General features: G+C 35.9%; 1 protein-coding gene across 4 annotated transcripts in view; it reads right to left on the bottom strand.

Annotated features, from left to right (window-relative positions):
* CCDC91 (coiled-coil domain containing 91) overlaps nt 1–12,993 on the bottom strand; it is a 134,061-nt gene that overhangs the window by 59,894 nt on the left and 61,174 nt on the right. For all 4 annotated transcript variants that reach the window (XM_071551454.1, XM_071551451.1, XM_071551452.1 and 1 more), the window contains exon 7: nt 4,733–4,810. In XM_071551454.1, coding sequence (XP_071407555.1) covers nt 4,733–4,810 — 78 coding nt within the window. The remainder of the gene's footprint in view (nt 1–4,732; nt 4,811–12,993) is intronic.

Genomic DNA, 12,993 nt, shown 5'->3' with positions numbered 1-12,993 from the left:
CTATGAGCCAGGACACATACTATATTAATTAAAAATATTTAAAAGATTTTTGAAAATGTCTTTTTAGATAGAATTCAGCTTATCCCCTTCAGCACAAGACTGCATATTTTCACCACTGGGCTGTTTCCAGGTGAGCCTCCCATTAAATAAAAATGAAACATGTCCATTTTATGCTATGGAATAAAAGGGGATAACATAGAAGAAAAGGGCAAAGTGGTTTTGGCAAAGTGGTGTAAAAGTCTCAGCTTCATTTACAACTCCTCGTAGTGTAGTAGTCAGGATCAACAACTCACAGTTTGAATACTATGATGGGTTTATCTACATAGCTCAGTTTTACTGGCATGTGAGTATAAAAGTTGTATTTTCCACAACTGTTCTCACAGACTCCTGCCAGCAACAAACTGCAAACTCACTCTTAATCAAACCTTTCTATTATTATACTATTTAACATTGTGTTTATTTATTATTATATAGTAAAAAACATATATAAAAGTCAACCTTACTAAATTCCTTGCAATTTTTATAACTACTTTTAAAATATAAAGATGTTTCAATAATTAATATTTTTGATAGCCAGATCTTTGGAAGATTGAGGCTTGATTGCACCTTGCTTTTATTGGAATTCTGTAGAGAGACTTTCATGGCAGCATCACCTCTGCACATGATTACTCCCATTCTGTAAAAATCACAAGGCATGTCTCCTTTTCCAGCCATCAGCTCTTCATGACAAAAAACAGTGTTGTTTTATATTCAAGGCTCACTTGAATTCTAGTGTGACTTGCACATGAACAAGCTTAGAAGTTGGAAGTGAAACACAAGCCCTTGCAACAACTTTTGAATTTATCCTTTTATTCATGTGTCAGTACTTTCTGAGCCAGGATGTCAACTTGGAAACTTAATAAGCTAAGCTGATGTTTTAAAGAGCTGAGAACTGGCCACATTTCAGAGCATTCCCTCAACCAGGGATAAACTATGTCTAAAAAAAGATATCCTGATTCTAGATTAACTTCTTCTGTAATGAAATCTTTTTAAATTTCCTTTGTTTATTAGAGGGTAACCTTTCAGTTCAGAGGTCTGTCATGGACACAAATATTTTTGAAAGACAACCTGATTGCCTCCACAGATTCCGTATTTGCAAATATGGAAATTTGAAAAAACCCCACCACCTAACACTGAAAAGTGATAGACAAAACTCTTACTGTAGCAAGGGCTGGAAGGAACTTTGCATCTTGAAGTTAATTTCTATAAAAGGAAGTACTTACCTGATTCATGCCAGCTGTCTTTTAGAAGACTAATAATTGCATAAAATATTCTAAGGAAATAAAAATCATCAAATAAATGCACCTGCCTGTAACCTCATACTCTTTGAAGCTTACATTCAAGGATATTATACATGGTGAACAATATAAACAAAACAGATTAAAACTCTTTACTCATCTATTTACAGAACTATGGCAACTTCGGAACAAAAGCTTGATTAAACAAGCACAGAAGAAATTCTTATGTTGCTTGTGGTAAATATCTTAAAATGTGACGTGATCCCACAGGCATAATCTCCAAGATCTACATTTATTTTTCTTTACTGTGGTTAATTACCAGGGATAAAAGTTTAAAAAAATAATTACATGAAAGAGAGAAATTAAACAAAATTAGGTAAACATGAAAAGGGGAAACTTGGCTTACACAGAACACTGAGCTAATTTTAATTGCTTTTCTGTGTTTCTTAATAACATTTGTGACTGTGTTGTAAATGGTTTATTTGTTGAAAGGAAGGTAAGAATGTGAGATGTTCAACAATGGCCAAGGATTTTGAGGGTTTGTGTCACAAAGCATCTCATGGTCTCCGTTAATGGATTTCCTAATGCACTGAGCAAGTGAATATTCCAAAGACAACTGCACTAATTCTAAGGGCTTTGGTATATCCAGGTCCCTCAAACTTGAGTGCCTACTCTGCCTAGGGGGATACCCTGGTAGTGAAGGATCTGTGTGGAGAAATACTTCTCCTCTTACAATAAAACCCTGCCCACAATACAGGAATGAGACTATCAGAAAGTGTAACCTATCTGCAAGCATGGAAAGAAATACCAACATCAGAAGTCTGCTGCAGCACTTCTGTAAGAATGTAATTAGCTCTAAATGGATGAAAACTGAGTTTCTGGTTACTAACCTTGCAACCTTATACAAACCAACCTTATACAAACCTTAAGCAAAGCAAAGGCACTTGCACAGGTCTACCGACAGTACCACTTGTCTATGCCAGGAACACAGAAAAGGCAAGGCAGTCAACTTTTTCCACTGTTGTTCGAGTAAAGGTTTTGATTCCTAAGTTAGAGAATTTAGAGTTTTAGGGATTCTGGGGATTATTTCCTAGGACTAATGATGAACAGTTAGTTCATGTCTTTACAAAGCTATCCTTAAACAACCCATGTTGGGCATTATATTCAGTCAACTCTGCTTGGAGCAGCATCACAAAATTATAACTGACTGGTATCAGAGAGGATTAATCAGAATTCCAACAGTCACAACTGCAAAAGAACCTAATTTAGGCCTGAGCAAATCTTGACTGGAATAATCTACATCACTTCATTTTACTAAAGCCCAAGGAATGCAAAATAAGACTGTGTTCATCATTGGAAAGATTTTCCTTCCCATGCCTTTTAAACAATTCAGTAGACTTACTTAGGTGAATTTCCACACTCAAGGTAATTTTGGGATTAATTAGATAGTACTTACAAAATCTATTGTAAATGGAAATCACTTCTGCTTCTAAATGATATGCATTAGTGTAACACAGACTTAAATCCTAAAGACATATTTTGGCACAAAATTAAGTATGGCTAATCATGAGTAAATTAAGAGAGCCAATGAATCTCACAATTCTGTATTGTCCTTCAAATGCAAAATATAATTTTTATAATTACAAAAAGATCTTTGACTCATCTACTTGAGGAAAAAAAAACCTTAACCCTGTTTCATATTGAAATATTAACCATGAATTAACATTTTAACAATATTCATGAGATTATTTTCTCAAACAAAACTACAGAATACTTTTTGCCTTCAGTGAATTCTCTGATGATTCACTGCTGTTCTTTTTTTCTTTTTCTTTTTTTTTTTAAGTACACAATAAAGAGGTAGTAAAAAGGTATTAAAGTATAAACAACCAACCAAAAAAGCTTGGAGTTTTTTTTAAGCACAGCAATCTTTTCTTACTTTTCTTGTTACCCTGAAGAATAAGTCGCTGCATGTTTGCAGAGAAGAATGATTATAGTAATTTACTTGGGGCTGGTATATATCTGATATTATTTCTCATCAGTGTTCAAAATATGGCAACTAACCACAGGAGATAAAGGGAAGACTTGTATGAAGTATATTCACGTCATCATTCCCTGGTATTAAAGAACGTTTTTACATAACTTGAATATAAACATTCTATGAGAAATAACACACTAAATAGATACATTGTTGAGAGACAAAGAATTAATTAACTCCCTAATTCTTTATGCTGAATCACTGAAACTGATAAACATAAATCTTATTTTCCAGATGGCACATCAGATCTTCTCAGCTGCTGCTCACTGGGAAAATATGGCACATAAATATATTCCCTTACCCAACTACACATGAAGAGATTATTCCTTAAAAGGGCCAATACCATCCATGCAAAACTGTTCTTTAGCTCACACAAACACTTTAAAATGGTGAAAAATTACACTTAGAAAACATTCAAAACTTTCATTCAATACCATAAAATAGTTGCATTTCACAACTTGTTTACATTTTCAGAAATAAAAAGGAGGAAACGTAACTACAGTAATTACCAATAAAACACAAGTTCACAGAGCAACAACCAGATATTTTATACACATCTAGCACAAAACAGACATAAAAAATGAAGACATTCAGTGGCCCATACAAAGCAGCACAGTCCAAAGAAAATTCCCCTTTGGGTGCTTCTATTGCAAAATGGTCCTCAAAGAAGTAAGGGAAAAGAACCACAGTAATTCTTCTCCAGAAGTGAAATGGCAGAGATATGGAGAAGTGGTACATCACCAGCATCCATGCTTAAGTTTTCTCAGGAATGGAAACTTTCAAAGCCTTTTTCTGGATAGATTACCTTTAGATGGAATTAGTATAAGTTGCATTGATGGAGACAGATGTATTTGTGCAATCCTTACTAGATAGTTTTCATAAAAGAACAACAGACACAGATTTATCCTCCATGGTAACACTCAGTTCTTTCAATTCACTGGCTGACCGGAACTAGAAACAACACAGAAGAATTCCAGATTCAGCCTAATTTCATCCATAACTCCTTCTCTTAGTGCTGCATAGATAAAAACCTGCTGAACTGCTCTGTGATGCTGCTTTCCTGCAAGTGCAGCTCTTGAGACCGAAGAGCTCCAACACTCGGTTTTGTGATAAACAATCCAAAACAATGTTTATCACAAGTGACAGCATTTTTTGTTTGTTCTGGTTTTAAGTTTCCTTACTGAAAATGGCTAGCCAGCTTTAGCTGAAGTTTCCCAAAGTGCAGACTGAGAAAACATGTCATGCAAAATTTCTGACCAGACAGTCTGAATTGAAAGCAACAGAAAAGACAGACTTAAAGTGAAAGAGGCTGAGCAACCACAACAAGCAGATTATACTAGTAAGTATGGACTGCAGGCAGTCATATATATTATTACAATAACATTGGTAGGAAACTGTGTTAGCTTGGCAACTCATTTACCTTGAATTCTTCAACAATAATGCTCAAGGCTTCATGTCCAGCTTTTCTCATCTCTTCTAGTTCCTGCTTATGCTTTTCCTGTACAAAAACATGGAGAAGATTTTATGCAAGAAGCACACGACATAACAATTTTAATTAGAGGAGTAAATACCAATTATATTCCACATTTTTGGTATCTTTTATAAAGAAATGCACACAGCTTAACTCTTCAGATACTATATATATGTATGCCAAATTCAAGTATACCCCAGCACTAAACTTATTTTCATTTATTAATTTTATTTTATACATCCCAGATGATTCTAAATCATTCTCCATTTTTTTTTTGTTTCACAATTTTCTTAAGTATCTTGGTATACCTGTGGATGGTGGGGCTTCTGAATCACCCTCTTAGTAAATGCCATTTACTGCTCATACTAATAAAAATGTTGAGATTGACCTCCTCAGAAGTGCACACTCTTCTACTCATTACGTAGCTCCTGTTTTATCCTCTGTTTTATTCTTAAGGTTCCCAGGAAAGTGTTCTTGCATAAAACATCCTGAATATGTTTTTCATGTAAAGCTCTATTGTTCAATTTTTATTTTATTCACATTATTAAGCAAAATAACATGGAGAGGAACATTCTAATATATTTGTCTTACATAAAAATGCTTTCCTGTAGTTGCCTATTGGAGTCTGCAATGTGAACACCTCATTAGATTCTCATCACCATTTCATGCTTATCAGTAAGTGGCATCATTTTTCCAATCACCAGTTAGCAAAAAGATGAAAAGCATTCCCTCCTCCCTCACACTTTGATTCAGGGATCTGTTCTTAAACCGGCTTGAACAGTAGGACTGTAAGTCTATATTTGATTAGAGGTTTCTGCTCTATCATTCAATTCCTTTGTCCTGAAAGGGCCATCTTAGCAAAAAGTGGGAAATTACAGCTATACAAACTCTTTATCATTGACCCAAATATAAAGAGATATTCAGATTCTTTTGAACAGAACTGAGGTTTGTTTTTAAAGCCCTGCCAGAAATATTTGTACAGTACACAAATACAGAATTAGTACAAGAAGGAAAAATGTCATTCAGTGCTTAACTCAAAAAATGTCACAAATCAATAACAAACACATTTCCTGTGAAAAGTGAATATGGAGGAAAAATGAGAAAAAAATACAACTACTACAATAGTACAAGATGTATTCACAAATATATATAAAAAGAGAATTACACAGAAAGAGGAAGTTATTGGTCATTTATTCTTCTAGCTGGAAAAAACCCAAACCAACATTGCTGAAACCGAAGAGCAAGAATCCCATGTTAAGAAAAGCCTTTGAACAAAAAGAGTTAAACCAGTAAGATTTCCATTTAAGATCTGTCAGAACCATCTTGAACACAACAATGAGACACAGTGGATCAAGTGTTGAGGTGACTGAGGAAGGAAGAGATCTCATTCTGGTAGAAAGCAGTCCCCCTCACGAAGCAAAAAATGCAGCTTTTCCTCTTACAATAAATTTCTCATTTTTTTCCGAATTAGTGAGCTGTTCATAGTCATGTCCTAAACATGAACTGGTAACAGTTTGAAGCATCAAGACCAAAGTATTCTGCCAACATGAAGATTCCACCCAACACATTCTGGAATACTTTCTTAAAATATTTCCTAAATTAAACAGTCACTAATAAAGAACTAATAGTAAGGAATCAGCTTTGCTCTGGTTAGGTCTAGGAATAATTTTCTATCATAGAGGAAGAAGAACGTATTTGGAAGTGTATGCACTGATGTACTGTCTAACAAGGAAGATGCCTCAAAGTTTCTGAGTTACATGATTTGGATATGAACACAACAACAGAAACATTTCAAGAATATCAGCTTACTCATGAACAATGGTCATGTCAGTTCTTCACAAATTCTTGACAAAATGTTTACTTTCTACAGGAAAATTAGTTTGATGAATTGACATAACTACTCTTAGAATTATTACTCTGATTGTAAGAAAGAAAAGGGATGCTCTATGAAAAGTTCTGAATGGTGTAAACTAGAACTTAAAATGTAATATTAAGATTTCCTATCAAAGAAAAAAAGCATTCTGTGTTTTCTGACTCTCGTAGAATCCTGTACAGCTTGCAAGACTTTGCAGAGATTTTAAAGAATGTTGTTGCTTCTTTCCTTTATTTAATAAATGCTTTTAAGAAATGAAACAAACATAAGTTGAGAAGTTTGATATTTAAGTAAAAACATCTTTAGAGGACTTTCACTGCCTCCACCTGTGTCTTGTGATGAACAGACTATCACATCACAACACTGACAGTAATTTACCACAAGCTTGGAAGACAGAGTAGCTTGTTTTATTCTGTAATCACAATCTTGACAATCATTCCACACAGCATGAGGCATTCTGTATGCATACAGAGAGAAAGTAACAGGTGACCATTGCTTGATGGTCATCAATGTTTCAATTTTTTTATTTATTTAATGAATCTTATATGAGAAAACATCATTGCAAACAATTTATTCATAAACATACATGCCCTAATGCCACCAAATGCGTGTACCTTCAGAAATGTATCAAATAAACCTTACATTAGAAGGATGAGAAGATGATATTGAACTTTCAAAGTTTTCTTACAATCTAAAATCCAAGTGACTCCAGACTTAACTTGGCTTCTGTTAGGCCTCTGTGATCCAAACCACTCTAGAGGCAGACGAATCCAAGTGCCTGGTGAGTCTGGGAGAAGGTCAGTTCCCAAGAACACCACTGGGCACAGAAACCTGGAGAAGCAGCTCTGACAGTGGAAAGGTTACAGACCACCCTCGCTCCAGATGCCCATCACTGCCTGACAACAGGCTTAGCACTTCCAGATCTTTTATTTGAATCATTTTGATCCAAGTGAGCCATTGTTAGCACAGATATTTTAAACAGGGTTCTTAATTAACATCTAACACTTCAACAGAAATGCCAGGCATGAGCCTGCACGTACTGGGAAGCGCAGGGGCAACAATCTCTCAACAGAGTCCGATGCAGGATCTGCAGTAAGAGGACTTGTGAGCTCTGGCTGGGGGAGAAGAGAGTAAAGACCTCAAAGTTAAGCCTATTTTATTGTATTTACTTACCCTTAAGCTGATACTTTTTTCTGCAACTTTTTAAGCAGCAGACTGCCTTGAATTGTTCGGGCAAAAAGCCTCTCCATGCACAGACTCAGCACAGATTCCCTACCAACCTTTCTGCTCTGGCATGTCTGCAGGTCACATGTAACATAATAATAAATTAAGCCATATACAAGGAAAAAAAGGTACCCACTCTCTCACCTTCTCCTCAGCTAACTCAAAGCAACTGCACTATCAAAAGTGGGTGCTAAGAAAAATTATTTTGTGTCAGTGTCCTAACACAGGTGAAAAACAGCACCTAAAAAAGAGACTTGAGACTGCAAATTAGGGCAAACAATCACAGCTACCTGAAAAGAAAGCAGGTGGCTGCATATCAAAGTAGCTTTTGATAATAATCAGCACACAACAGTAAACACCATAATAATTTTGCAATCGCAATTCTATAGCTGGCATAAGTAAAGCACCCCCTCCCCCAAAAATTTAAGTCAAATAACAATATCAAAAACCAACCAACCAACAAACAGACAAATGCCAACCAAATCAAAATTTCTAAAGCAACCAAAGAAATCAATTCATATCACGCCTATTGAATTTATTACATTTCTCCCTGGGTATTTTTTTCCCTTCACTGATTGTCCTTTTGTGATCAGAGCAAAAGAAATCTAGTTTAATTTTATTTCTTTTGTTGTTAGGTTATCAATAATCACCATTTAAAACATTTTGAAAGATCACAGCAGTAATATACAGCAAAAGCAAAAGCCAATTCTGCACTGTGAGATGACATTTCTATGTGGGGAAAAATGATAGAAGAAATAAAACCAATTCAGGAAGAAATTGCAAATTTTTTGCCCCACTTTCGGAAATAATCAAATATACTCCCTAAAAGAAAATGCTGTATTTTGGGGTCAACTGATATTATGTGATTTTCATATTTTTTATTACTTATTCATAATCTTTGTTTAAAAGACAGTTAGTAAAAACATGCCAATCAAATAGTGAGTTACACAAAGCACCCAAAATTTAACTGCACAGCTGTTCTGTAACACCTGAGAAGAGTCCTGTATTCCTATATAAAAGATGCAAGCCAGTTATCTGAGTTGATGCTGTCTGCCTGCCTTCTATAACACTGTACCATCTTCACAGGTAGCTGAAAGTCTGAGCCAACATCTTAGAAGGCAATGTACTCTCTTCCCTCCTTATCTCTGTACTCATGTAAAAAGGCAAATGAGTTCCCTGCAGGCAACTGAAGTAGAAGATAAGTTTCAAATCCTTACACAGTTTTGCTGTATACAATTACATGATTAGGACTCTTTATATTGGACTCTCATTACAATGAGATTTTCATCTGCACAAAAACATCTCTTCTTTCTTTGAAAGCATCATTAAACAAAATTGAGTAACATTTATCATTATAATGAGCCTGGTAAGAAACTGGTAAGTTCTCAATTAAAGATATACATATCTATGTGTATATATATATTCCATTCAATTCACACAAGTACAGAGAAAAAATAATACTGAATGCCACAGAAATAAATCAATGAAAAATTGAGCTAAAAATTCTTACAATCAGTCCATAATGGCTAATTAATATACACACTAGAGTGTGCTATTGTATATAAAATACAGATTGGTCTCTATTTCTATTCATGTGAAACAAGAACGTGAGCTCTCCGGAACTAAACCACAGGAGTGTCTCCAGGTCTATAGCAAAGCAAATATTTTCACTTTGGTCATAACATCAAAATCCTAATGAAAGATACAGCTAAAGACCTAATGATAAGAAAAAAATGTAGGAAGATTTCAGATTTCCCTGTATAACCAAAAGTCACACAGTATGTAAACCTTAAACTCACCACAAGAATGAAGGAGATATTTTATACAAGTAAATATCCTTTCTGCCTGAACTATAACAATAGAAGACTTTGAAGTGAATAATGAAGTGAGGTAGCAAACTAATTTTCACAAGCAACTTTCTCACATAGTGGTGAGGACATTTCCTGCTGAGTTAGAACTGAGCTGAGCCAGAGGTGAGTGAGTGTGAACACAGCAGTCTGCTGGGAGATATTATGACTGATTAAATGTGAAAAACTATACAAAGGAAATAGTATGGAAGGGCCTGTACATGCCTCAAACTGAAACACAATTATCGTTCCCATACCACTCTTCAAGTATTTGGAGTGTATAACAGGGATCTCTACCCTGTCATATTTAAGACACTAACATTATGTGATGAATAATTCTAATTTTTTTCTACAGGACATGAACAGAGACTCTCCACTGAAGAGGACATTAAATAAGAAAAGCAAGAGCTAAAGCTCATGCAGAACAATCTGTTAACTAATACTCAGTGTTCTTAATACTAATATACATTTTGCTAGCAAAACTGTATGATATGGTAAATAGCATAGAGCACTTGGCTCAGGAAGCCTTCTCTGACAGCCTTCATGTTTCTGAAATACTACACAGAGTTACTTCCTTGGGATAAAGATATAACTATGCCAGGGCAACTTAGGACCTAGATGCTTTCCTACTTCCCTACATAATCTAAATGATGGGATAGGATGGCAAGAGAAAGGAAGAAGGAGTGAACAGAACAATCCTAGGGAAGCTGACAAGAGAATGCTTCCCTTAAGCAATACAGTAAGCACAAAAGGATTTTGTGCCCTCCTTAGCATATTCTCATGTCTCTTACCTGAAGAGTATCAGACTTCAGATCAATTTAAATTCCATCACTGCTCATACAGAACAAAATATTAATTTGGAAAGGGTTGCCAGCTGTCATCCATGGCTACTGATACTGAAGCCAGTTTTATTACCCAACACAATTTTATAGACTGCATATACTTAAAAATACATTAGTATTTATGTAGTTCTCTACTACTGTATATTTTATTACTATATATATATATCTGTGAAAAAACTAGGAGAGTATTTCTTCTTTCTATAGACAGGAGACTGGCCTGCACACTGGAAAGGGAAGAGAAAGGGGAGGAAAGGGGAGGAAAGGGGAGGGGAGGGGAGGGGAGGGGAGGGGAGGGGAAGGGGAGGGAAAGGGAAAGGGAAAGGGAAAGGGAAAGGGAAAGGGAAAGGGAAAGGGAAAGGGAAAGGGAAAGGGAAAGGGAAAGGGAAAGGGAAAGGGAAAGGGAAAGGGAAGGGGAGGGGGAGGGGGAGGGGGAGGGGGAGGGGGGAGGGGGAGGGGGAGGGGGGAGGGGGGAGGGGGGAGGGGGGAGGGGGGAGGGGGGAGGGGGGAGGGGGGAGGGGAGGGATTGCAGAAGAGTAGAGTCAATGCAATGAGTAGGAAGTCAAGAAAATTTGCTAGAAAGACTGCATGGATCAACAAGATGCTCCTGGCAAAACTCAAAACCAAACAGAAAGCGTACATCAGTTGGAACCAAGGACATGTCATCTGGGAGGAATACAGAGACACTGCCTCAGCATGAAGGAAGAACATAAGAAAAGCCAAATCTCAGGTGGAAGCAAGGGATGTCAATGACAAGAAGACAGGCAGAAATGACAAAAGAGAAAAAATGTGGACGTACTGCTGAAGGAGATAGTGAACCTGATCACAGAGGACATGCAAAAGCCTAAGGTTCTGAATGACTTTACTAGCAAGACAAGCCTTCCGGCTACTTGTTTTTCCTCCAAATTTTTCCATGGAAAGTACTACAAAGATCTTTCTACTGTATGATAAAGCAAACATCAGTGGAGTGCTGCATATTTATGGAGGTATCACAGGTGAGCCCTTCCAAAGGACCCACTGACTACAGTTCACCACAGCACAGATGTTGTTTTCCAATACTTATTCTGGATACAATCTTTTATTACTGCTTTCAAACACATGAAACTTCAAACCTTAAAATGAAAAGAAACCAAACCCACAATTTATATCAACAAAACTATAATTGAACTAGAGACACCTTCTGTGCCAAAAATTGATAACATTTCCATCTGCAGCTTTGTTAACCTTTGAGAAGTAATGAGTATATGCTTTAGAAATAGAACTAATTGAAATAATACATATTGAATTTTCATAGAGCTGTGCTATTTGTAACACATAATGATGTTCACAGAACATTGCCAGAGGACACCTTCAGTCTTCAAAGTATGTTTAAAAACTTCTATCTATAGAGAAACTTGATCTTCAAATGTATGCAAGCAGAAATCTCACTTAAGCATGAATAAAGGCTTTCCAAGATTTAATTCCAGAAGATATAAAACAAGAATTCATAGACTCATTTTATGCAAATATACTAATCATTCTATGTAAAGACTGCAAGATTAACATATCTTTGAAATTTTTTCAATAAAAGAACAAAATGTTTTCTTCCTTCCTTCCTTTTGCAATATAGAAAATCTGTTGAATTATAAAATGAATAATCCTGTTTAGCACCAAATCAACAGAAAGAGAAGATACATCTTTACATTTGAATCTCCTTTTCATTTTCAGTATCTGAACTATCTTCCTTGGCTGCCTCTTGATACAAAACTCCAGAAGCAAACAGTGGTGATATACTTACCTCTACTTTCAATCTTTACTCTTTTTCAAGGTTTGTAAATACACTTTGGAACACTAAAACATTCCAAAGCAGACAAGCTATCAGTAAAGTTGCTTATCAACAGCTATTTTCCCATCAAAATACAGGCAAAGCATCTTCAATACAAAGTGGTTGCCAACTTTATTCACAGCTACAAATGCTTTTCTTGTTTATTTCCTGAAGACAATGAATGATGTGCAAGTTGAATAAAACTGACAGAACTTGCAGGACAACCAGAGACACAAGTAATCATCTTTTCATCAACTTTCTGTACTTGCTTCATTAGAAAGATGACAAAAATTTGGCTCAGAAGACAAAATAATTGACAGTTTGGGAAACTGAGTATCAAATCAAGGACCACCGATAGGTTTCATAGTACCAGCTCCTATTCAAACATGGTAGATACATTTAAAACCATCAAAATGTTGTATTCCATACAACAGTGATTTGGGTTTACAGTAACTGACTATCTGACTAGTTTAACATTTCAAATACTGCATGAATCAGATTTTTGGTTCAGGCATTCCTGACCCTGCCCTTAATTGGCAATGAGGTAGTCCAGTTCGGAGTAAAATATTCCAAATAATTTAGCCTGGGGAATATCCCCTTGACTGGAGTAACGACTTTAGTGA

The sequence above is a fragment of the Pithys albifrons genome, chromosome 3 (assembly GCF_047495875.1).
Source record: "Pithys albifrons albifrons isolate INPA30051 chromosome 3, PitAlb_v1, whole genome shotgun sequence".
Lineage (NCBI taxonomy): Eukaryota > Metazoa > Chordata > Aves > Passeriformes > Thamnophilidae > Pithys > Pithys albifrons.
The sequence above is the reverse complement of the archived record's forward strand: the minus strand, read 5'-3'. Positions and strand labels throughout refer to the sequence as shown.